At 46.5% G+C, this 26,186-nt stretch overlaps 3 protein-coding genes and 1 pseudogene across 3 annotated transcripts; 1 reads left to right on the top strand and 3 right to left on the bottom strand.

Annotated features, from left to right (window-relative positions):
* Positions 1-1,826: 1,826 nt before the first annotated feature.
* Positions 1,827-3,545, top strand: LOC141020688 (F-box/LRR-repeat protein At2g42730-like). The gene has a single exon (XM_073495616.1). It carries the CDS (start codon positions 1,827-1,829, stop codon positions 3,543-3,545), a length of 1,719 nt encoding a protein of 572 aa, XP_073351717.1.
* An 11,619-nt stretch (positions 3,546-15,164) lies between these two features.
* On the bottom strand, positions 15,165-17,806 carry LOC120976033 (chaperone protein ClpB1-like). Its single transcript, XM_073495617.1, has 3 exons — positions 17,755-17,806; positions 15,698-15,965; positions 15,165-15,605 (listed from the first exon to the last, which is right to left on the bottom strand). The coding sequence occupies exons 1-3, from the start codon at positions 17,804-17,806 to the stop codon at positions 15,320-15,322; spliced, it is 606 nt and encodes a 201-aa protein (XP_073351718.1). The 3' UTR covers positions 15,165-15,319.
* On the bottom strand, positions 17,171-18,955 carry LOC109765324 (probable esterase PIR7A). The gene is made up of 3 exons (XM_020324122.4): positions 18,447-18,955; positions 18,196-18,333; positions 17,171-18,096 (listed from the first exon to the last, which is right to left on the bottom strand). The coding sequence occupies exons 1-3, from the start codon at positions 18,816-18,818 to the stop codon at positions 17,809-17,811; spliced, it is 798 nt and encodes a 265-aa protein (XP_020179711.1). The 5' UTR covers positions 18,819-18,955; the 3' UTR covers positions 17,171-17,808.
* Positions 18,956-23,162: 4,207 nt separating this feature from the next.
* On the bottom strand, positions 23,163-24,292 carry LOC109765320 (uncharacterized; annotated as a pseudogene).
* Positions 24,293-26,186: the final 1,894 nt, after the last annotated feature.

Here is a 26,186-nt window from a genome sequence, read left to right on the forward strand (position 1 = left end):
TTTTTTGAATGGAACCATGGCAAACTTAGTGTATGTATCATGGCAAATGTAGTTTATGGGGCATGGCAAAAAAATTAATTATATGGACCATGGCAATTTTCTTTCTTTTTCTAACATGGCAAATTTTCTTTTTCAACTGGGCCATGGCAATCTTAGTGCATGTTTCGTGGCAACGGTAGTTTATAGTTTTACAAAGCATGGAAAAAATTGAATGGATTTTTTTGTGCTAAGTACAATATTTTTTGGCCACATCATGTGCAATATATTTGCCATACTACATGGCAATTTTTTTCGCACGGACCATGGCAATTCTATTTAATGAATCATGGCAAATTTATTTAAATGGTTTTTTTTGTTTGAGTACAAAATTGCCATACTACATGGCAATTTCCACCCTCCACCATGGAAAGTTTTTTTTGTCAAAACACGGCAACTTTAGTTAAATGGGATATATTTTGTCGTACTACATGGCATTTGTTCCCACGGACCATGGCAATTATTTTTACACGAACCATGACATTTTTAGTTAAATGGGGTAGATTTGCCATATTACATGGCATTTTTTCCCATGGACCATGGCAATTCTATTTTACGAAGCATGGAAAATTTGTTTCAAAGGGAATAAATTTGCCATACTATATGGCATTTGTTCCCATGGACCATGGCAATTCTATTTCATGAAGCATGGCACATTTATTTTCAAACGGAATAGATATGCCAAACTACATGGCTATTCTATTTTTACAAATCATGGGAAATTTACTTTAAATGGATCATGGCAAATATGTTGTTTTTTTGCCATGAATATTGTGTGTTTAGTACCAAATGCGATAGTGGATGCAATAGATTTTGCCATTTGGTGTAACATAAATTTTTTCCATTTAGTTATTTATAACTTTTTGCAAGAAAATTATAATGTTCATTTTTACTTTTATTTGCCATGGCATTTTACTTTATTTTTGCCATGTCAATTGCTTACTTTTCAAAAAAATTGGCCACGGAAAATTTACCTTTCTATTTGCCATACAAATTTACATTTATTGCCATGACATTTTATATTTTCACATACATGGCGATTTTTACCTCCATTGCTCACGACAATTTTGGTTGAACTTTTTTCTTTTTGTGCCATTTTTGCATCAAAAATGATCTTTTTTGAACCATTTGGTTTTTTATAAGTAATACCTAAGCTCTATGTATCGCGAACAATTTTTTTGAAACATTGCAAACATATTAGTAAATATGAAAAATTCGGAAAAAAAATTGCCATGTGTTCTTTGTCATTTTGGTGAAATTTCTGTTTTTAAACAATGGCAACATGTTGTTATTTCGTTGTTGTTTTTCCTATATTTCACATAGGTAAATTGCACTATGTGTCTTTTAACCAACAGTTTTTTTGTTTTTAAATAGTTTTTTCACAGTTTTTTTATATATTTGTTGATGGGCTTTTGACCGCTTGTGGCCCAGTAGGAGGGGTACAGCTGGAGTCGATCCAACGAAATCGTTAGGTCGATGCTGCCTCCCACCGCATGTCTCGGTTCGGGGAAATCGTTCGGTCGATGTTGCTTCCCACCGCACGTCTCCGTTCGGGCGGTCTGCCTCCAGACCACACGTGCGGTGGTTATCAACGTAAAAAAAACTGCGCTAGGACGGAAACCCGTGACGACTTGTTGGACGGTGCCCTCTTTTGCCCTAGCCTATCCGTGTTGGTACAGGAATCGTAGACGTATTTGGATCTGGAAAGCGAGAGGTCGGTTGTTATCCCTACTAATAATTCCCTACGCGAAAACAGCTCTCGCATCTAACTGCAGATCGCCGACGCCGCGATGGATCGTCAGCGGATCGCAAAACGGAGACGCGACGACGATGACCGCCTAAGCAAGCTCGGCGACGGCGTGCTGGGCCACATCCTCTCTTTCCTCGACACCAAGGAGGCCGCGCGCGCCGCTGCCCTCTCGTCGCGGTGGCGCGACATCTTCGCCAGCGTCCACACCGTCTCCCTGGAGGAGCCGGAAAAGCCCATCCCCGACTACGACTCGGACGGTGGATACTACGACCCCAACCCGCCGCCGCACTTCACCCGCGTCGTCACCATGGCCATCACCGCCCGCAGCAGCCCTCCGTTCCCCAACGCCGCATCGGTGCCACTGCGCACGCTCCGGGTCGCCATGGAAAGTTACAACGGGGGTGACGCCTCCACGGTGGACCACTGGGTCAGCAGGGCCTTGAAGGATGCCGCCCCAGAGCTCCAGGTCCACCTCCGCCTCCGCCGCGTCCCCGTCTGCCGCCGACCTGACCCCAGCCACGACGCCGCCAGCTCAGACGAGGACCACGCTGCTGGCTCAGACGAGGACGTCCCCCTATGCAGCCGCCCAGATGCCGGCAGCTCAGACGAGGACCACGCTGCTGGCTCAGACGAGGACGTCCCCCTTGCCCACGAAGATGACGATGCCGCTTCCAGCTCCGACGAGAGCGTTCCTCGGCCGTGGGAGCTGCCTCCTGCAGTGTACACCGTCCCCAGCCAGCTCTTCTCCTGTTCCGCGTTACGATCACTCCGCCTCGGGTCGTGCAGACTATGCCCGCCGGCGACCGTCAGCCTGCCGTCACTTGAGGTGCTCCGCCTCACCCACGTCGGTGACGAGGAGGAACACTTGCAGAGGCTCATCTCTGCCTGCCCACACCTTGCGGACCTGACGCTCGAGGCCTGTGGCACCAACACCATGACCGCCCTCTCCCTCCTCGACAACACGCGCCTCCGCAGGCTTGCCCTCCGGTGCTGCCACAAGCTGGCTGCCGTGACCGTCCACGCGTCGGAGCTCCGCTGCTTCGAGTACCGCGGCACCATCCCGGACAACTCATTCCTCACCGTGCCCGGCCGTGACGCTGGCGGCGGCTTCCCGTCCGTCACTTCGTGCAAAATCGAGGTCTGCACCGTCTGCGTGGCGCAGAACACCGCCATGTCCCAAGAGCAGCTCGCCAAGCTCGGTTCATTCCTAGAGTTGTTTGTGTCCACGAAACAGCTGCACCTGTGCGCCGCTCACATGAGCTCCTGCTTCGTCAATCTCCCGGCATTCCCAAGCCTCACGCACCTTCAGCTGGACGGATGCGTACGGCACGACAGCAATGATCCCGTCGCCGTTGCTACCACGACGATCACGATCCTCCAACGGGTCCCAAACCTGGAGGTGCTGACCATGTTCTTTGAAGCAGGGCCTCACGAAGCCGAGTTGGAGGAATACCCCCTGCACAAGGAGGGGGAGCTCCTCGACGCGCACCACCTCCACTACAACCAGTACGACACCCTCGACCTGGCGACCGTGCCGGTCCCCCGGTGCCTAGGAAGCAAGGTAAGGAGGATCAGCCTGGTGCATTACCAAGGTGGCAGAGCGCAGAGGATGCTGGCTAGGTTTTTGCTCCGCAACGCTCCGCTTCTTGAGAAACTCTTTTGCGAGTTGGCCGAGGGACCGTTGTGGATCCAGACGGAACTGGTGCGCGAGATGGAAACTTGGGTCATGAATGAGAGAGCCAGCAAGGTGTTCGTATGAGAGATGCGCGCGTATGCAATAGAATTTGTCTATTGATCGATGTGGTTTCGTAATATTTAGTGAGTAATTTTTGGTGATAGAACATCTCTGATGTATATCTTGCCCTCCCGGTGAGAATTTGTGATCTTGTACACGAGTTATCACGATGGATTTGGATTTTACCTCTAGAAAAGTTCCTCACTAGAAACACTGATAAGCTACTATAAAATCATGTTTCAATTTCAATTAATAAAAATGTTTTTAAAATTTATGCAAGACTGATCTTGTTCTAAAGATCTTAACGGCGTGAGTTCAAATATATAAAATGTTTCAAAAATAATAATAAAATCATATTATAAATATATGAACCATCTAAACTGTCAAAAGAAAAATAAAAGTAATGAAGTTTGAGATAGAGAAAAGATGTTGTAGGTATGCATGTGTTCATGAAGGCATGCATGTGTCAAGACAGGAAGAGGGGCCATGCCCATGCAAAAGGCTTGGATCCAAGCGCCCGAAAACCCTTCGCCTCGACCGCCCGTCCCACCTCTCTCTCTCCCGTGGTTGCTGACGCTGGGACCCACACTTGTATGCTACTAAGATGTTATCTGTAACCATTCTTCTGGATACAAATGCACTCTGAGTCGCATTAATAATATCCGAAAGGATTATCTTCAAACGGGTCGTGACCATTTTTGAAATAACCTTGTATACCACATTGCACAAACTAATTGGTCTAAATTGTGATACATTTTCTGAAGAATTGACCTTTAGGACCATCACAATTGCAGTATCATTCCACCCATCAGGTATGGTACAAGTATTCACCTCCGTGATGAACAGCACGTTTCCTATTATTGCTCCAACTCGCTCCTCCCCTTCTCTTTCCTTTAGACCAGTGTTGCATTATGCTTTACCTCTCTATAAGGTCAAACTCTGTACTCGTTATTTCTGTTAAGAAATTAATGAAAAGGGGTGTGAGCCCGGTTGGAAATAAAAGGTGTAAACATTATTTAAAATTCTAGCTAAACAAATTACGAGGCATGTTCAGTTCTGCTCCTTCAACACGTCAGCACTGCAATCAGCTGAAGTAATCACTCTGAAGTTAATCACTAACCAAACCACCCAGCTGCTAACCCAATCTGCAAGAACTAGGATGGTTCAACGCAATTGAAGGAACCAAAACTAGCGGAGTGGGTCGAATTCTCTACTAGGGAAAAGCCTAGCAGTGGCGCGGGTCAAATGCCTAGCAGTAGCGCGGGCTCCGGCGCTACTAGTAAGGCGCTACAGTTAGCTTGTAGCAGTAGCATTGTTTGTACCGTGCTACTGCTATACCTACTTAGCAGTAGCGTTGTCCTGACCAGCACTATTGCTAAGTAGCTTGGCAGTAGCGTTTTCTAGTCCAGCGCTACTGCTAATTAGTAGTCCTAATAGCTGTAGCGCTTGAGTACGGCGCTACTGCTTCCTGCTAAAGAGCGCTACTGCTATATTTTCACATATATTTTTTTGCTACGTATTTGTGATGTTTTTTGTACAGGTTTGATACAGTATTCTAATCATATCATAAATATGCAATATGCTCATAATATCATACACATAATACTCTCATCATATCGTCCAGCACAAATCATGTCGTCTCATCATAATCACGATGTAGCGATACAAGTTAACTGACATGTCTCATCATACATAATGTAGTGCTTCTTGAGGCTCCGGTTCCGATCCCTCTCTCGCGCTAGCGTGAACCTCAACTAACTATTTTCCGCTTCGGCTCTGCTATCGAACCCTCTCTGGTTGTCGCTCGAAAACCGGTATACCTGGGCCTGATACTCAGGCCACTCGTCGTATACTCCTGGAACCTTCCCTACGTACACGGCGTAGCACTTCTTTGCCATCGATGATTAATGTACCTGCATCATCACATGAGTCGATAATACGCAACATAATATATAGTTGAGCAACAGAAAGAGACAGAGTTAGCAGAAATAGAAGCAACATATCGTAAACATGAATAACAAAGTTCATCATACCCAAATTGCCCTAACTAGAGTGATCTACGCTAGTTGAGGAGGACGGTTTAATTACATCACAAAGTTTTGTCGTGCATAAATTCAAAGTTTCGTCATAGAGAAAGTAGTGACTAAACGGATACATTGTCATCGTCAATCACTCCAACATGCCGTGCCATCCATCCAAATCAGGGAGGAAGTCCCCGAGCGAAGTGAAAGGCTTCAGATTGAGACGCTGAGCGGCTATGCGTGTTCGGACGTCTTCCCGCGACATTTGCCCTTCTTCATAGAACATCCCTATTTTTTCCGAGGACCTCCTTCATGATGATCTGAGCAAGTTCACGTTGGATGTGATAGAACTCAGCTCGGAGTCGATGATCCGGGATATTTCCTAGTTTCTTTGCCCATTGCAGAATATCGGCATCGCCGGTTCTAGGTGACATGCGAAGGTTCTGGCAATCCCGTCTTTACTCCAGCATGTGATGGAGGACATAGAATCCACCACTGAGAGTACCTCCCGGTTGCTGGATGCAGCCGAAGTCGGTCTTATGGCCGAAGCAGGGCTCGCGGTTCCTTCTCTTCTTGAGGGTGATCTCTCCACCCATTGGCCGTAGCTTAAGATAGCACTGCCGAGAACATACTTGATGTGGGTGTAATCCTTTTTCTTCATGTTCTTCGACGAGTCCAAGTAAAGAGCGTGCGAGAATCGGGGATAAATGATGATGAGGATGGCGCTCCCGCCGCTGCACAAAATAAGTACACCTCAAATTAGCCTCCACACGTGCAAATGAATGATTATAATCGAAGGAAGGATATCAGCGAATGACTTCCATGGGATGATAAGGCAGGAGAATCGTCTCCTTATCCTTATTGCCGACCATGAAATCGGATGTAGTTCCTCGCGTATTCACGGTGCTCTGGGCAGACTGCCAAGAAGCCCTCATGCATAAAGTACGGGTCAGCGACACAGATATAAGGTGTAAGGGCATATTTATCCCTAATATGTTTTGGTGATTGATGACAATGCTTTTGTGGACTAATCGTGTGCATTGAGTGTTTTCAGATATTCATCCTTTTGGCACGAGACGATTCCCTCCCCTCGGAGCTTGAAGCGAAGACGGTGTAGTCCTTTCGGATTAGTTTGGTGGACTAGTTTCATAGGGATCACCGTACTATCAAGAGGGGGTCCGTTTTGGAAAGGCTAGGGCGGAATCATCACGTACACTTCCTTTGCCCCTCCCTCCGAGCCTTTCCGTTTCGATGATGGGCTTGTTTCTCTTCTAGATGTGCCCTCTCTGGTCCCAGTGGTAGTACCGCGGGCCAGAGCGGTAGTACCGCTTGGGTGCTACAAGCGGTAGTACCGTTCTGGAGCGGTAGTACCGCCCAGAGCAGTAGTACCGCCAGTAGCCCCCATTTGTGTGCTCACTCTGGTCCCAGCGGTAGAACCGCGGGACGGAGCGGTAGTACCGCTTGGGTGCCATAAGCGGTAGTACCGCTCCAGAGTAGTAGTACCGCTAGTAGCCCCAAGCCGTAGTACCGCGGTGGTCTCGTGCTAGTACCGCCTCGATTCAAGGGCTCCTTTTTCGTGTCGGGTTTTACGGTACTGGCCGCGGCTGTGGGGGGCCGTAGTACCGCTCCTATGCGGTAGTACCGCCCTCCCACCGCGGTAGTACCGCTGTGGGCCAAGCGGTAGTACCGCGATGAATGAGGCCGGAAGTTGTTGTGCACAACTCTTATGGATGAGGCAAACTTTAAAGGATTACGGTGTCATTTGTGACAAAGTGCCTCTTTGGTGTGACAATGAAAGTGCTATCAAGATTTCTCTCAACCCAGTGCAACACTTCAAGACAAAGCATATTGAGATTTGGTATCACTTCATCCGGGATCATATTAGGCGAGGGGAGATCGAGCTCAACTATGTCAACACTCATGATAACCTTGCAGATATTTTCACGAAGCCATTGGATGAAGCAAGATTTCGCGAGTTAAGGCATGAGCTAAATATCATTGATTCGAGCAATGTGGTTTGAACCTTTGCACACCCCTCACATTCATTGTGCATTCTTGTCTAGGTGTAGGCATGGACGTAGGGGGAGTGTTGTTCTCTCAATGAACTTTCCCTCCCCCCACAATGCATAAACTGATCTCACTCTTTCACATTAGCCATTTTTTATGGTACTTGTGCTTCAAAGACGAGCTTTGGTCATGGGCCCAAGGATAATTCTTCGCGGTGCCATACCAAGTGACTCAAACATAGGTGGCCTCGGCCACCGCCCTCTCGTATAGAGGCGTGTGATTCTTGTTCTCTTGCTAGTGCTCTTGTTGGTCTTCTTGCCGTTGTTTCCCGTCTTTTGTTTTGCACCATATGTGTTGAGTCTGGTTTGAGTTGCGCTGGGCAGTACTACCATTGTGAAGGCGCGGTACTACCGCTGGAGCGGTACTACCGCTCCACGGAGCGGTACTACCGCTTATGTGGCTAAGCGGTACTACCGCCCATCACCACGGTACTACCGCTGAGGGGCGGGGCCAGGGGGTTAAGTCGTGGGCAGGCGTGGTTTCCTCCACCCCATACCCATTTGCTTCGTCCCCTGGTTCCTCTTCCTCTCTCTCCAGCGCCATCTCGCCGCGGGAGGGCTCCGGCGGCCCTCCGTCTCCGGACCATACCTCTCCATTCCCTTCGGTGGAGTCGATCCCCACCTTGTCCTCTTGCCATGGATGCCGGTATTGCCCCCGTTCCTTTTCTCTTCTTGTCTAGTTTTCAGATCTCGCGTTTTAGGGGCAGTAGTAGTTGCATCTCTAGATTTTTGGCCAAATCTAGGCTTGAGTAGGTTGGAGAAGGCAACTAGACTCTTTGGATTGATGTTTGGTAGGTCTATTTTTGAATTTGACATCCCCGGTAGTGCCGGATCTGACCACGGCAGTAGGGATCCTCCGTGCCCCGTCTCGGGCGGTACTACCGCCCATATTGCGCGGTACTACCGCCAGAGCGGTACTACCGCTTGTAGGGCACGGTACTACCGTTTGTGCGGTACTGCCGCAGTATAGGCACGGTACTATTGCCGGATGCCCAGTTCCATCGTTTCCTCCCACACGTTGATCCATTTGTGTTGTGTTTATTTGGTTTTGATCGTTTCTTCTGGTTGTTTCTTGTGTCCGTGTGTTTGGTTCCAGGTGATGAACATCCTGAGCAACAAGTCCGCCGTGTCAACCCCGGACGTTCAACGTCAAAGCGGTACCGCTCATCTGAGACTGCAGGTGGTTCTTCCAGTGCTCCACCGCTGGCAGGGGGTGCTTCCTCGAGTGCTAATCCTCCTCGCAAGAAGAAGATTGCCAGCCGACCGAAGCCAAGTGGCAAGAAAGTGACTGAGATGTCTAGCAAGGAATTCTGGGACAGGCGTCGGCGCAACCCCTATGAGGAAGACCAAGAACCCAACCTTGTCAATCGCCCGTTCTGGAACCGGTTTTAGTATGCCACATACTTTGATGTGATCAAGGCTAAGAAGAACCTCTTTTTCAATGTTCATTCTATCAACACGGATGTTATGGAGAAGGACCCTGAGTACTTTGGTGATGCCCTTCAGATGTGCTCTCAGTTGAACATTCTCAAGATCATGCAGTTCAACAAGGACTTTGATGCAGATTTGCTGGCACAGTTCTTTGCCACTGTTCACCTAGGAACTGATGCAGACAGGACTCTGACTTGGATGACTAATGGGAAGGTGCTAGCTGTCAAGTGGCAGGCCTTCATGGGGCTGCTTGAGGTGGAAGATCAAGGGCTCGAGACTCCAGTCGGTTTTCGTCCTCACCAGAATGTTACCTCCACTCACAAGCAAGCCCTCTGGCCCTACTGTACTCGGAAGGTCAACCCTGAGACCAGGAAGGAAACCTATGAGTTGTCTACCTATCTGGACATCCTTCACCGTATCTTCCGCGAGACTCTCTTCCCTCGTATTGGGAATCTGGACATGGTACACTCTTATCTTGTGGATATGCTTCTCTTCTGCCAGCGTGAGAAGGAAGCAAACACCGGCGAGTCCATGGACATCTCTCATGTCATGTGGTCTGAGCTTCTGGCGGCTGTTTCTGAGCACAAGTGCCCAATTTATGGTCCGTTCATTATGTTGATTATTGAGAGGGCCTGGAGATATACCTATCCTGAGGAGCAGCTGGAAACTGGAGAGTTGGTCTCTCATGAGATCAAGCGTCTGAGGAAGAAGGATAATTGGGGTAGATCTGGAGCTCCATCTTCTGCTGCTACCATGGAGACCGAGGACGAGGCTGATGCCGGTGATGATGATGAGGATTATGTGCCTCCTGGGACAGAGCCTTCTGCGGCAGAGCCCTCTTGGGCAAAGAAGCTCAAACGCAAGATGAAGAAGCTGTTCTACATGGAGTCTCACGGTCAGTACTTGACTCATGTGGCTGAGAAGAAGGCAAGGGGACGTCATAAGGAGCTTATGCGTCAGATGGGTGCGACCGTCACCAGCGGCTCTGAGGGTCAGATTACTGAGGAGGAGGAGTGGATCCAGCAGCACTGTCCGTGGACTGATTCAGATGCCAAGCAGTTTCCGGGCGAGGACGGTAGTGCAGATGATCACGCAGAGTCCTGATGTTCGAGATCCTCAGCATGCTCTCACCTGGAGCCGTAGGTTAGCTCTTTGCCCCTCTTGGTGTCTCGATGCCAAAGGGGGAGAGAATTTAGGGATTTGCGTCGTTGTATTGCGAGTGTGTCTTTGCCTTTGTGCTTTCGTTGTGTGCTACCTTGTGCTTTGCTTGGACCTTGTGCTTTGCTTGGTTTTGTGTTTAGTGAGACTTTAGTTCGAGTCATATGGTGTGAGCCATATGCTACCCTATCCTTATCATATCTTTATCTTTGTCTCTAGTCATTTGATATCTCATGAGTTATATGCTTCATTATGTTATATATCCTGCTATCTTGTATCTCGCTTAGGTTGTTGGTCTCTAAAATACAGGGGGAGTGTTGATCCTAGTATGTGTGTCGTGCAGTCCAAAGCACTTATCTTGATGGCACACATCTCGGGGGAGCCCGTCTATATTTTAGAGATTTGGGGTTTGCTTATGTCCTTGTCTTTTCCCAGTTGTGCAAATCCTGTATTGTCATCAATTCACCAAAAAGGGGGAGATTGTAAGGGCATATTTATCCCTAAGATGTTTTGGTGATTGATGACAATGCTTTTGCGGACTAATCGTGTGCATTGAGTGTTTTTCAGAGATTCATCCTTTTGGCACGAGATGATTCCCTCCCCTCGGAGCTTGAAGCGAAGACGGTGTAGTCCTTTCGGATTAGTTTGGTGGACTAGTTTCCTAGGGATCACCGTACTATCAAGAGGGGGTCCGTTTTGGAAAGGCTAGGGCGGAATCATCACGTACACTTCCTTTGCCTCTCCCTCCGAGCCTTTCCGTTTCAATGATGGGCTTGTTTCTCTTCTCAATGTGCCCTCTCTGGTCCCAGCGGTAGTACCGCGGGCCAGAGCGGTAGTACCGCTTGGGTGCTACAAGCGGTAGTACCGTTCTGGAGCGGTAGTACCGCCCAGAGCAGTAGTACCGCTAGTAGCCCCCATTTGTGTGCTCACTCTGGTCCCAGCGGTAGAACCGCGGGACGGAGCGGTAGTACCGCTTGGGTGCCACAAGCGGTAGTACCGCTCTGGGAGCGGTAGTACCGCTCCAGAGTAGTAGTACCGCTAGTAGCCCCAAGCCGTAGTACCGCGGTGGTCTCGTGCTAGTACCGCCTCGATTCGAGGGCTCCTTTTTCGTGTCGGGTTTTACGGTACTGGCCGCGGCTGTGGGGGGCCGTAGTACCGCTCCTATGCGGTAGTACCGCCCTCCCACCGCGGTAGTACCGCTGTGGGCCAAGCGGTAGTACCGCGATGAGGAGCGGTAGTACCGCTTATAGTGGCAAGCGGTAGTACCGCTGGCACAACGGTAGTACCGCTCTCTTCGGGGCAGAAGTGGGGTAACGGTTGGTTTGTTCCCCCCACTATATAAAGGGGTCTTCTTCCCCAAAGTTGACTCACCTCTTTCCCAAAAAAGCTCCATTGTTGCTCCAAGCTCCAGTTTTGCCCGATCTCTCTCCCTAGCCAATCAAACTTGTTGATTTGCTCGGGATTGGTTGAGAAGGCCACGATCTACACTTCCACCAAGAGAAATTTGATTCCCCCCACTTATCCCTAGCGGATCTTGTTACTCTTGGGTGTTTGAGCACCCTAGACGGTTGAGGTCACCGCGGAGCCATAGTCCATTGTGGTGAAGCTTTGTGGTGTCGTTGGGATCCTCCAATTAAGTTGTGGAGATTGCCCCAACCTTGTTTGTAAAGGTACGGTCGCCGCCTTCAAGGGCACCAATAGTGGAATCACGGCATCTCGCATTGTGTGAGTGCGTGAGGAGAATACGGTGGCCCTAGTGGCTTCTTGGGGAGCATTGTGCCTCCACACCGCTCCAACGGAGACGTACTTCCCTTCAAAAGGAAGGAACTTCGGTAACACATCCTCGTCTTCACCGGCTCCACTCTTGGTTATCTCATTCCTTTACTTTCGCAAGTTTACTCGAGTTATATATCTTACTTGCTTGCGTGCTTGTTGTCATTGCATCATATAGGTTGTTCACATAGTTGCATATCTAGACAACCTATTTTGATGCAAAGTTTAATTTGGTAAAGAAAAGCTAAAAATTGTTAGTTGCCTATTCAACCCCCCCCCCTCTAGTCAACTATATCGATCCTTTCATAAGGTATTTGCTCAATCCTGATGATGTAGTTCATGTACAAGGCAAAAAGGCAGACAGACGTAAAATCCAGCTTTTTCAAGTGAAACATGTCGAAGATGTAATCGAATCGAAGGAAGAACTTTTCCGCGGGGAATGTCTCGACGCACAACCTTTGTTGCGGCACATTAACCACATAGAGCAGGCATCCTGAATTTTTCGAGGCAATAAGGCTTTTCTCTCTCCGCAGCACATCGTCATGAAGTCTCCTTAGATCACCGTCTATGGCCTCTACCGCTGCCTTAGGTAGGATTGGATCACCGGGGATTGAAGGAAATATGCCATAGAGGCAATAATTAAGTTGTTATTTATATTTTCTTATATCATGATAAATGTTTATTATTCATGCTAGAATTGTATTAACCGAAAACTTAGTACATGTGTAATACATAGACAAACAGAGAGTCCCTAGTATGCCTCTACTAGACTAGCTTATTAATCAAAGAGGATCAGCTTCGTGCATTACCAAGGCGGCAGAGCGCAGAGGATGCTGGCTAGGTTCTTGCTCAGCAACGCTCCGCTTCTTGAGAAGCTCTTTTGCGAGTTGGCCGAGGGACCGTTGTGGATTCAGACGGAATTGGTGCGCGAGATGGAAACTTGGGTGATCAATGAGAGAGCCAGCAAGTTGTTCCTCTGATAGATGCACATGCGTACGCAATTGCAATTTGTGTATTGATCGATGTGGTTTCGTAGTATTTAGTGAGTAATTTTTGGTGATAGACCATCTCTGATGTATTCTTGCCCTCCCTGTGAGAATTTGTGATCTTGTACACGAGTTATCACTTATCACAATGGATGTGGATTTTTTGCTTCTAGAAAAGTTCCTCACTAAAAACACTGATAAGCTACTATAAAATCATATTTCAATTTCAATTACCAAAAATGTGTTTAAAAGTTTATGCAAGACTCATCTTGTTCTAAAGATCATAGCGCCGTGAGTTCAAAACTTCAAATATGTATAATGTTTCAAAAATAAAAATCTTATTTTAAAGAAATGAACCATCTAATAAAAGTAATGAAGTTTGAGGAGAGAGAAAAGATGTTTTAGGCGCGCATATGTTCATGAAGGCATGCATGTGTCAGTGAGTAGAAAAAGACAGGAAGAGGGGTCATGCCCAAGCAAAAGGCTTGGATCCAAGCCATCGAAAACCCTTCACCTTGACCGCCCGTCCCACCTCTCTCTCTCTCTCTCTCTCTCTCTCTCTCGCCCGCGGTCACACACTCGTATGCCACTAAGATGTTATTTGTAATCATTCTTCCGGGTACAAATACACTCTGAGTCGCACTAATAATATCTGGAAGGATTATCTTCAAATGGGCCGCGATCATTTTTAAAATAACCTTGTACACCACACTGCACAAACTGATTGGTCTAAACTGTGTTACATTTTCTGAAGAATTGACCTTTGGGATAATCACAATTGCAGTATCATTCCACCCATCAGGTATGGTACAAATATTCACCGCCAGGATGAACGGCAGGTTTCTGTTAATGCTCCAACTCGCTCCTCCCCTCCCCATTGGTAATTGCATTATGCTTTACCTCTCTAAGGTCGAACTCTGTACTGGTTATTTCCGTTAAGAAATTAAATAAAAGGTGTGTGAGCCCGGTTGAAAAAAAAAGGTGTAAACATTGTTTAAAATTCTAGCCAAACAAATTAGGAGGCATGTTCAGTTATGCTCCTTCAACACGTCAGCGCCGCAATATGTCAACTGAAGTAATCACTCTGAAGTTAATCAGTAACCAAACCACCCAGCTGCTAACCCAATCTACAAGAACTAGCTAGGATGTGGCCCAACGCTATTGAAGGAACCAAAACTAGCGGAGTGAGTCGAATTCTATCGGGGAGGGAGCAGCAATGCATGTCGCGAACGAAGCTTACACGCACGCGCCGCGGACTAATGCCTTGTGCAGCCATGCATGTCGAATTGTCGAGCGTGAGATGGCCGGCAGCGACATTGTACCGGCACCAGGTCTCTGGATTCAGAGACTCAGTCACCCGCTGTTGTGCACTGCAGACAAGAAGGTTCGGACAGACGTTGCATCGTCCATCTGCCTCATCAAATTGACAGAGCCTGCATTTTTTGCTGCTTGGTTTGTTGGTAATTATCACAGCCTACGCACGTAGTACGTCATCTTCTCACAAATCTCTCCCCTTAAATTTCGGGGTGTGTCCCCCATAATTTCAAACCAAATACTCCCACATCTGTCCGTACAATTTAATCCATAAATTGAGTCCATAAGTGTAGCATCGTTCAATTTTAAATCACCAGCTGGTCCTTCAAACTGACTCAACACGAAAATCCTAGTAGTTTAACTGTACTAATGGTTGCAAGAACTCGCGAGACCTCTTTTCTTAGCTCTTTTCTTGAGCTCTTTTCTTAGACAGCCTATTCGGCTTCATGCCACTGCTAAGCAAACCCCTTTGTCTCTTTAGCCACCGCCTATGGTTTACATCTTTATCTTCTTGCGGGTCCACCGTCGCCTTCTTCACCACTTCATACTTCAGACCCTTGTCGCCCATAGCATCAATATGGATCGCTGAGCCTTCACCAGCTTCTTCATAGACTAGGAGCTCCGAGAGCTTGGTGATCACATTCTTTTGCACCCATCTTCTTATTGGCCTAGCGCCGTACATCTGCCGAGACAAACAATGGTATGTAGACTATTCCAGAAAAAAATGAGTCTTATCATGTAATTTTGATAAATAGAGATTCTGCTTACTGGATTGTATGATTCCGCTAGGATGACATCTAGTGCGACATCAGTTGCAGATAAAGAGATACCCTTACAAGCGACACCAGCAACGACTTTTTTTATTTGAATTTTCACGATCTCCTTCAACTTCTCTTGCAGAAGGGGCTCGAATATCACAATCTCACTTAATCTGTTGAGGAATTCGGGCTTGAAATATTTCTCAACCTAAAAGGAATATAGGAATGTTTTTTGATGAGATATAGCAATGGTAAGGTAACTACGGCAACAATTACACATATTGGAGTAATTTAGGATTCACAAACCTGTTTCATGAGAAGGCCTTTCGTTTCCTTTTTGTTTGCCATTCCTGTTGATAGGTGCCCGGCTCCCAGATTTGAGGTCATGATAATGATGGTGTTCTTGAAATCTACTGTCCGGCCTAAGCCATCGGTCAACATGCCATCATCAAGGACCTGGTGGAAAACATTAAACACCGAAGGGTGTGCCTTCTCCACCTCATCCAAAAGGATGACACTATATGGATGTTTCCTCACTTTCTCAGTCAGTTGCCCACCATTTTCGTGCCCAACGTAACTGCAATACATCATAACTAAAAGATGCATCAGGATAATAGGTAAAATACTATGCATGGAACTATGATGTCCAAAAGGAATAATATTTGAAACCTTGGCGGTGCTCCAATGAGACGCGACACAGAATGGGCCTCAACATATTCGGACATATCAAAGCGAACCAACATCTTTTCACTGTCAAATAGTTGCTCGGCAAGGGCTTTTGCAAGCACTGTCTTTCCAACACCAGTCGAACCCAAAAATAGAAAAGAACCTATGGGTTGGCCAGATTGATCAAGGCCGACTCTGGAACGTAACACGGCTTGCGCAACTGAGTTGATGGCTTCATCTTGGCCAATAACTCGCTCACGCAGTCTATCAGCTAAGTGTATTAACTTATTATTCTCCTTTTATTTTATTCCAGTTTCTTTGAGTTTTTCGGGTGGGTTCTTCTCCTTTACTTTTGTGTAATTGTTCGATGCAATGCACATATGACGCCATATGCAATCAATCCATGTACTTTTTATTTATACCCTATACTATGTTTAAATTTTGGACAGGTTTTTTTTACCGGGAAAACCCCCTTTCTAATTTAAGTAAGCGGAAATACATCGGTTCCAAAGATACACGAGGGGCGGGAAGTGTTGAAAATGTTTAAAATTGCGCCGCGGGGGGGGGGGGGGGGGGGGGGGGTTGGGGTTTGAATCAACAAGGTTTGAATGATGTTAGATGTTATATGCAAAAGCATGAGAAATAGTTTAATGATGATTTATATATGGAAAAGTCAGGGAAAAATAGCAACGGGATGATCGGATCGTGGGATAGCTAGTTAATCAATGACACGTTTTGGCCTGAGGACGCTAAACTCATTCTGGAGATCCCACTGCGAGATGGGGCAGAAGATTTCATATCTTGGCACTTTGATGATAAAGGGCTGCATTCTGTCAAACAAGCCTATAAATTGTAGGTGGTGACTAATGCAATGGAGGCGGCAATCAACTCAGGACAAAGTATTGATCCCCAAGGTAATCTGAACACATGTGAAAACACTTTTTGGAAGAGGATTTGGAAGATGCCATGCCAACGCAGGATCGGGCGAATCTAGTGAGGAGAGGGGTCCCCGTTGATGATGATCAATGCTTGCTATGCTCGAGTGCGAGAGAAGATGGTGCACATCTGTTTATACATTGCAGCAAGGTTAAGGAGCTATGGCAGTTCCTGGGACTCGAGGATGTCAGACGTTCAGTTCAGAGTTGCACAACAGTACAGGAAAAATGGATATCCTATGGCTAATCCCACGGAGAAAGAGGCTGGAGCTGTTTTATGCATGGTGGCATTGGTGGAATCGACGTCCGTCAGGGACGCAAGTCGGCAAGCGCGCAGAATATAGGATACCAAGCCACTGTTGACAATGCTGAATATATGGAGATTATGTATCTGAACAAGGAGAGTGTGCAGAAAGAAGCAGCAGTATGGCGCGCGCCGCAATCCGGCACGTTCAAATTTAACACTGACGGCGCATTTGTTCCAGGACAAGATTATGCAGCCTGGGGTGTGGTGGTTCGGGATCATGTTGGGGATGTGGTGGCCTGCAAAGCTGGCCGGATGGCTCATGTGTCATGTCCCTGATGCATTCACGATTGAGCTTCAGGCTATGAGTCAAGCGGTTGACTTAGCTGCTCAGTTAGGGGCCATCAGAATCGTCATTGAGACTGACTCCATGCTCCTAGCCCATGCTGTGAATAGATGTGAACCGGACTTCTCCAGTCCAGGTATGCTATGCCGCTGGAGGATTTGAAGATGCAGATGAAGCTTTGATTTTCTAGCTGCACTGTCCAATTCTGTAGAAGAGAAGCAAAATCTGCTGCACACACTATTGCTAGACTTGGCTATGCATGTAATGTTGATGAAGCCCTCCTATGGGAGGATGATGTACCAGCCGAGGCTGCTGTCATCGTAATGGGCGAAATGCCCAACATGTCTTCATAATAAAGCTTTGCTTTAACCCTAAAAAAACAGTTTAAGCGTGAACTCCCTGAAGGTACTTATTCTAATGCTTCACTCTGGCATTTGTACATGAGTCGAAAGGAATTTCTTTACTCCCTCCGATCGTCTCCGTTAATTCGGATCGAAGTGTGTACTAGATTTTGGAATTCTTTTTTCTAACGGACCTTTGGAATTTGGTCTGGCATGCTTGTTGTACGGCTGGATGTGCACAACCATTCTCAGTCATACTTGTCGGCAATCCTGAGAAGAACATCGCAGAGTTCCCTGGGCTTTGAGCACATGGCCATGTGGTCGGCTCCGGCGAGCTCCTCGGCTTCTGTGCCAGGGCTCAGGTCGACCATCCAGCGCTGCATCTCCTCGGAGTTGGAAGCATCGTCCTTGAGCACCACGTACACCTTCTTCACCGACCCGTAGTTGGCGTCGGTGAGCAGAGCCTCGTCCCTCATCGTCGGGTCGTCCACGAACTGGCAGCCTGGTCTCACCAGCAACGTAGCCAGCATCAGGTCCTGCGTCCATGTTGTGAGTATGATAGTACTACTAGAAACGTTTGTTGGTTAGTTCACATCAAAAGCAGAGATGAGATTTTCTTTGTTATGTTGGTATACCTCGACTGAGCTTCGATCGTACAATTTCGCTGCCAACAATTTGGGGCCAAGCGCGACTGCAGGCCGAGCACCTTGATCAGCGTTCAGAACCATGCTCTTGCTATCCATGAAAAAATCAGATCGGGTTCTTCTGGAGAACTAGCACAACAGTCACGAGAAATTAGCCATGATTGTTCACATCTGAGCTCTGGAAAAATGGCCATGTGAGCTCATCCAGGGCCTTAAGCTTGATTCTGGGAGGGTCTGCCTACCTCCTCGATGGTGACGCCCATGTGCCTGCCGGCGCACGCCATGCACGCGGCGAGGAACACGGCCGCGGCGACCTTGCGCGGGAATCTCTCCATGGCGAGCGCGAGGTTGAGCCCGCCGAGGCTGTGCCCGACCAGGACCAGCCTCTCGCCGGGCGGTGCCGCGGCCAGGGCGTCGAGCAGCGGCTGCGAGTAGTCCTCGAAGGACGGCACCTCGTCCATGCGCGCCGGGTGCGCGCCGGACGCGGCCATGTCGAGCGCAGTGACCCGGTGCCCCGCGGCGCGGAGCATCGGCGCCAGCTTGTACCAGCACCACGCGCCGTGGCAGAGGCCGTGGACGAGGATGAAGTGCTTGCCGCCGCCGCTCCCCTCCATCGGATCTCACCTCAGCTCATGCTTGCAGCTTGCAGATATCTTCGGCGAGGGAATCTTCTCACCAGTACATACCAATCATGCCTGCATGTTCCTGTAGCCAACCTGAGTGAATTATCACTTTTCCAGGTGAGGAGTCGACATCAGTCGCAGCTCTTATTCCCACCCATGCCCACCTTACAATCTTGTTCATATCCCTTTAAGAATATTTTGTTATTAGGTTGACACATTGATGATAATGTTGTTCCCTTCTTTTTCGGGAATACACTCAGGGTGCGTATCATTTCATTGATACGGGGGTTCTTGCCTTCTTCTATCTTTTGCCCCAAGAATATTTTGCAACTTTAACCAAGTAGTTTTCAGAATCTGAAGTATTTACAACTCAAATGCAACGAATATGAATGTGTGACTTTATCGATTGATTTTATTTTATTTTGGAACCATGGCAAAGAACAATTTGCCTTACCCATTAAGAGTCTCTTTCGAAACGAAGGAATGGGAAAAAATGGAGTGGTTATTTGTCAGGTGCCTGAAAAAACATTTCAATTAGCCACTTTCTTTTCTGACCATTAGATCGACATCCAAAGGCACTGGATTCATCTTCCTCCTCGAGCCACTCATAACATGCCACCCAGGGAGCGCACATAGGAGATCAACCACCGATCCCATGCCCCAACCCAACTCATTTTTTCATCATCGATGTTGCCTTGTTGAGGGTGTGGGAGATAAGTAAAAGTCATAATTGGTGTTGGACGATTTCGCCGCCGGTGATGCCTGCAGGTGTGTTGTGCTCCTTTCTAAATGTGTTATTATAGTCCTATGCTCCTCTGCTTGGTTAATGGTGAAAACTCTACTCTACCCCTTCATATTGGGCGATAAATACGTCTTAGCGTCGCATGCATGTTGCTTACATTGCACTGTGAGAGCAAATATAATAAGCTGACATAAGCGGGCTATAAGGATTTAAATATTATATTGTTGCTGAGTTGGAAGAGAGAGAAGAGAAGAGAGAAGAGAAGCAGATTGTAGACTTACATCCGGCTGTAACACGAGCTCCAAGAAGGTTTGAGAGAGTGGAAGGTGGGTCATATGTTCGTAAAGTAGTACTCCTTCCGTTCCTAAATATTTGTCTTTTCAGAGAGTTCAAATAGACTACCACATACGGATGTATATAAGCATATTTTAAAGTGTAGATTCACTCATTTTACTCCGTATGTAGTCGGTTATTGAAATCTCTAGAAAGACAAATATTTAGAAACGGATGAAGTACTTTCTTATAGGTAACTATTATACGTGTTGGTTATTCAATTGGCTATAGATGACATGGCAATTTGCTATAGCCAGCAGCTGGCAGAGCATTGTTAACCATGCTTTGATATAGTAGTACGCCGGCGAGTCATGGTTTTGCCAGTGGCCTCGGGAAGGACCATTGTATTATTTGGGTGTCTGTTTTGGAAGGCAAAGATGATAGAGGCTGACTTAACTAGTTCAAGGCATTGGTGGTCAGTGTGAATTCACTTTAGATGGCACGACACGAGTGGCTTGCGTGTTTTCCCATGCTCGAGATACTGTTGTTGTTTGGACATGGGCGACTCCTAGATCTGCCCTTCTATTATGCAGGTTGACCTTCTAATTCTATAGGGGCTAACGCACTGGTTGTGGTGTCCATAAACGTTTTGGCCTTGGTGTCAGTTAAAAATTATGAAAAAAAACAATCATAAAAAAAGGCTGAAAAAAGTTACAAATTATTAAATTGATAAAGGCACAGAAAATAAAATTAACATAAACCACGTGCAATACCTTCTCAAAACCAAAAAAACGGCCGGCCCGGCGACACACACCCTTAGAGGCGGAGCCAATAATGTCCCCCATAGCTCTCGACGCACCAGAAGGTTCCAAACTAGGAGCTTAATATCTTAATGGGATAATTGTATTCATGCCACTAGTTGTGTCCCACTCGACTGATTTGCCCCTAGTTTTCGAAAAACCTCGGTTTTGCCCAAGTCTGTTTGCTCCTCTTATGTTTTTGCCCTTCCGTCACGTTTCCGTCCAGTTAGTGTCGTTTGACCATGTGTTGACCGTCTTTGGACTTTTCTCTGGACCATTTTGCCCCTGCTTTCTCACTCTGATCCGCCGCCGCTCGATGTTGCCGCCGTTCCTTGTGGCCGGAGCTCGCCGTGGCCATGCACACGCCCCGCGTGCCCCGCTCTGTCTTGCCGCTGCTCGCCACCCATCGCCGTGTGCGCTCTCCCTTGCCCCCTCCCCCGCTCGCCCCTACGGGCCGCCGCCGTAGCTCGCCCGCCCGCGCAGATCCCAGCCCAGATCCCGCCTCCGGCCGCCGTAGCGGTCGCGCGCGCCCGCCCAGCCCCGAGGCTGCCTCCGGCCACAAGGAACGGTTGCCCCCCCCCCCCCCCTCCGCTCGCCCCTGCGGGCTGTCGCCGTAGCTCGCGCGCCCCGCGCCCGCCGTAGCTCGCGCGCCCGCTGCCGTCCCGGGGCCGCTGGCTCCTCCCCCGCGCCGCGCTTGGGCCGCTCGCCCCTCCACTCTCCCGTCGCATTGTGTCGGCCTCTCCCGCTGCGCGCCCTCCCTGCCTCGCCTGCGCCCGCTGATGGCCTCGCCGGAGGCCGCGTCGGGCCGCCGGAGGCCGAGCCCCCCTGGTGCCCGTATGTGGGCACAAGCCACATAGTGGCTGGGTATGCCACTTACAGGTGGGCCCAACCCCCTGTTTTAAAAGAAAAAGAAAAGAAATAATAACATTAAAGATTATAATAAATAAGATAATTAGGAAATTAATTAATTGCTTAATTATAAGATTTTGCACCTGGAAGTTTCTGTTGAGAGAGTGAGAACGCAGGGGCAAAATGGTCCAGAGAAAAGTCCAAAGACAGTCAACACATGGTCAAACGGCACTAACTGGACAAAAACGTGACGGAAGGGCAAAAACATAAGAGGAGCAAACGGACTTGGGCAAAACCGAGGTTTTTCAAAAACTAGGGGCAAATCAGTCGAGTGGGACACAACTAGTGGCATGAATACAATTATCCCTATCTTAATAGATGTCACTAGTCTGCCTACGGATGAGGCATATCTTGGCTTGGCTACCATTGCCTAACCACGGGAATGGTCGTCGAACTCGTGTGGTCTGCATTTGTCTGTAATGTTTGTTGGACAACGGCTCTAGCACTATTATATGTTATGTGTTGCATTTTACTTATCATATATCAATAAAATGGGAAACCATTTTCCTTATTTAAAAGTAGACATTGTCACCATGTTTAAAGAGAAAAAAACTTAGGACTGAACGAGCGAAGCTATGATCGATGGTTTTTCGGTTCCATTGCATTTTGAAAAGGTGAGAACATTATATAGACGTCCTAGTAGATTGCAAGACCAACAAATCGCCGGCCTAAAATTTTGGTTGCACCACCCCGGTTTTCTCGTATTCGCCCAAAAATTTCATATCCAACCGCAAAGCTTTAATCTACTTCTTTCTAAGGTCTGCTGGCCATAACAGATCAGACAAGGCATCAGAACCTCTTCTTTTGTCAGACCGTTGGTTCGGTCAGATTTTCTAACCTATGGTCAGCAAACCAACCACGTCCGGTTTTCCAACCTATGATCGGCATACCAACTACGAGCATCACCAATAGCCTACATGACAAGTTTCTATGAACCCGCCTCCAATGCGACGATGATGTTGTTGATGTCGCCCCAACGAAGTGGATTAAGCATTTTCGCACATTTATTTCTATATCTATACCACTATATAATGTATGAATAATTCAGAATAACAACCATTGGATGAAGCCGATCCGATGATTGACAGGTGGCAAATGTGAGTATTGTTGGCCGTCGGATCTCCTCACTAGTGCAAAAAAGCCTAGCTATGACGTGCCAAAATCAGCCTTGCTGGCGTGGAAACTCTACGCCACCAATATGGCGTCATTGTTAAGAAATAGTGGTGGCGTTGGTGGCTACGCCAGCAGTATTATACGTCTTGTTGGCGTGTCACGTTTGCAACGCCACCACTATATTCAGTCACCTAGCAGTGCGTGATGTAATTTGCACGCCATGAACGTTTCATACAACAACAACAAAATTGACACCATGTATCATTAAGCATTTCACATTAAACCTAAGGACATACTATATAACATTACACAGTAGATTAGTACCAGATAATAGAACATTACGAGTTAATATTGAAGTGGCAATCTCACAAACAGTACGTAGTAGCTGCTAGCTAGATCTCACAAACATTACCAGTTAATAGAGAGTATTATGAGCTGAAACACTAGTAGATAGCGCTAATACATAAGCAGTTCATTTAGCATCTACGTCCCCGCCACACACATAGTTCTAAATGAGGTCGATGACAATCATCATCCGCAAGTCATGGCACCGGGTATTCCTGATGGTGACTAAGATGGCTTGTCCAACCTGGAGATTCTTGCCAGCAAGAAAGTTGTTCCACCCCGCGGTGCTGAAGACAGTGCGACGGTCCGTGTCCAGTGCGTAAGTACAATTGTTGATGGAGCCCCTTGCGGTAAGGTGTATTCCAGCAATGTCTGCTTCATCCGGCTCGAAGCCGCATCTCTCACCTAGCCTCTTAGGTAATTTCTGAATTTTTTTGATAAATTAGCATGTCACATTACTAAACATAAAGTATATCATCGCGTTCTACACTAAGCATATCACATTACTATGTACACACTAAGCATATCCTCAATTTTTACATTAAGCATATCACAGCACATTAGTACACTGAGCATATCACAATATTAGTACACTAAGCATATCACATTACTACACACTAAGCATATCACAACATTACTACAAGCAAGTCACATTACTATAACATATTATCAAATTTCTACACTAAGTATAATTACATAACATGCATGGCGGTTAACATTTGTACTTGTTAGACGGGTCACGAATGGCATCCCGATATAGTCATCACGTGGATGAAGTATGTACCAGAGGTTGCCTGATTCGTCCTCGCTTAGCCTGATTACTTTGGCATAGAGGGCTTCATCAAGTGGGTCCTCATCATCTTCGTCCTCCAAATTGAGGTAGATAACAACCAGCCTTGGAGTTTTGTCTTCTGAACAAGAAGCTGATAAGTTCACCCCCTGTGAGATGCATGTGGGCGATGAAACGATTCCATTCATCTCCTCCAATCTGGGATATCTTTTGTCCCTTGTGGACCTCCATAGTTTAGGGCCCCCCTAGAGCGTCGAAGATCACAGTGTCTTCAGTAATGAGCTCATTGAACTCCAATCTCACATTGGAAGGGACGATCTGTGTAAAAAAAACAAAAAACAAACACATTGCATTACAGGAAATAGCAAGAAAAAAAATAAAAGAACAAACTGTTAGAAGGTTCATGTAATGCGTTACCGCTTTAGGAACAAAGCACGGCTGGAAGTAGATGCCAAACAGCGTGCCACTTAAAAGGTCGGTTGCGCACCTTGACTTGCACATTGGACATGGTGGCGGCTGCGCCATTCTACATAAAATATAATTGAAACTAAGTATATAAGCACTTTGTTCATTAGTAAAAATTTATACTAAACATAATTAATTGGAGTTTATTTTACACAAAACATATTGAAAACTAAATATATCATTCTACACTAGTAATTGCATACACAAATAAACAAAATCCACAGAGGGAGACACAAGTAAATAAATTCTACACTAGTAATTTATAGGAGTTCATTTTATTATTCCTAATAATCTAGACACTGAAAATATTTCTAATCAAAATACATTATAAATATCGGATTATACACAATAGCAATCGGATTATCACTACAATTTCTACACAAAGCAATCAGTGCAACTAACTTTGGATTCTACATGACAGAAAGCAATCCATGATATATACTAAAATTTCTACACAAATGAAAGCAATCCCCTAAATCAACTACATGAATCCCAATGGATCCCAGCCGTGTGGCGTGTCCGCAAACGGAGGACGTGGGAGAGTGGAGAGGAAGGAGATACGATGGGAGGAGTAGTGGATCTAACCTTGCTGCCGACGAGGGGCGGCAACGGGGCGTCGACGTGGCCGGGTGTGAAATGAGAGAGAGCGGTGACTTAGGTGTTTTACTAAGTTGACTCAGAAAGGTTATTGCTGGCATTGGAAAAAAGGGCAACGCCATAGCTAATAACAGGCCAAATAAGAAAAAGACTAAGATTAATGAAAGACTTGACGAAATAAAGACTCAAAATTTGAACTGGTAGTAGAGAAATAAAAGTTCTAGATTGATAAAAATAATAATGATGAGTACATATTTTGATAAAACGCTAAAATTGTGATTAGTATAATCAATTTTTTTAAGGATCGGCTATTATAATCATTAAATACTTAAAACCCTTGATAATATTGAAAAACAGTTTCTGGCATGCATAGAAAACAAACGACAACACTAACAAATTAACTATGGCGTACATACAGAACCGACGCCACCACTATATTCCGAACGTTTAGTACATATGGGCCAAACGATTTGTGGCCTATCTATAAAAATATATGCCAGCACTAAACATGTAAAGCTCACGTGCTAATTATGTGCATGCCAACATTATTTAAAATAAGTAGTGCTAGCGTGGATGGAAAATGGTGCGCCACCAACGAAAGTTGTGGCTAGCACTTTTTCCACTAGTGCCTCTTTGTTGCACAAAATTCTACCATGTGTACTATCTATAAGATTCGATGGCTGGGCTTAAGTCCTATGGACATTTTGCACGAACCTTAAAACACACTTCTATTTTGTTTTAGACTCTTCCATACTATACTCTCCTAACTTATTTTTCTACCGAAACTATCATTCATTTTTTTACTTTGTGATTTGTCTTATTTGTGTTCAAGTCTATGGATTTACCCTCATAAACCATATCTATCTTTGCAGGTGGAGAAGTAGCTATTCTTTTTAAGTTTTTCTTTCTATTGAAAAATGCAATATAAGATACCCAAAAATATACCTAAATAACACGTGTTTGACTTATTTTACCCGAGTTTTGCATCTTATACTTCATGCATACACTAGTACAGCGATGTGCTAAACAAACGGTTTTTAACCCCTTTCCGCGACGGCATTTCACTACTAGGGAAAACCCTAGTAGTAGTGCAGGTTTTGATGCTATCAGCAGCGCGGGTGGCCGCACTACTAGTATGGTGCTACAGCTAACGTTTAGTAGTAGCGCGTTCCGTACACGCGCTACTGCTATAGACTATATCAGCAGTGCTTTTCTGGAACGCGCTACTATTACTTAGCTGTAGCGATTTCCTAGCCCCGCGCTACTGCTATATCTTTCATTATTTTCGCCAATTCCTACCCCGTTTCAGTTTCAGTAAACTGCAA

The sequence above is a fragment of the Aegilops tauschii genome, chromosome 3 (genome assembly GCF_002575655.3).
Source record: "Aegilops tauschii subsp. strangulata cultivar AL8/78 chromosome 3, Aet v6.0, whole genome shotgun sequence".
Classification (NCBI taxonomy): Eukaryota; Viridiplantae; Streptophyta; class Magnoliopsida; order Poales; family Poaceae; genus Aegilops; species Aegilops tauschii.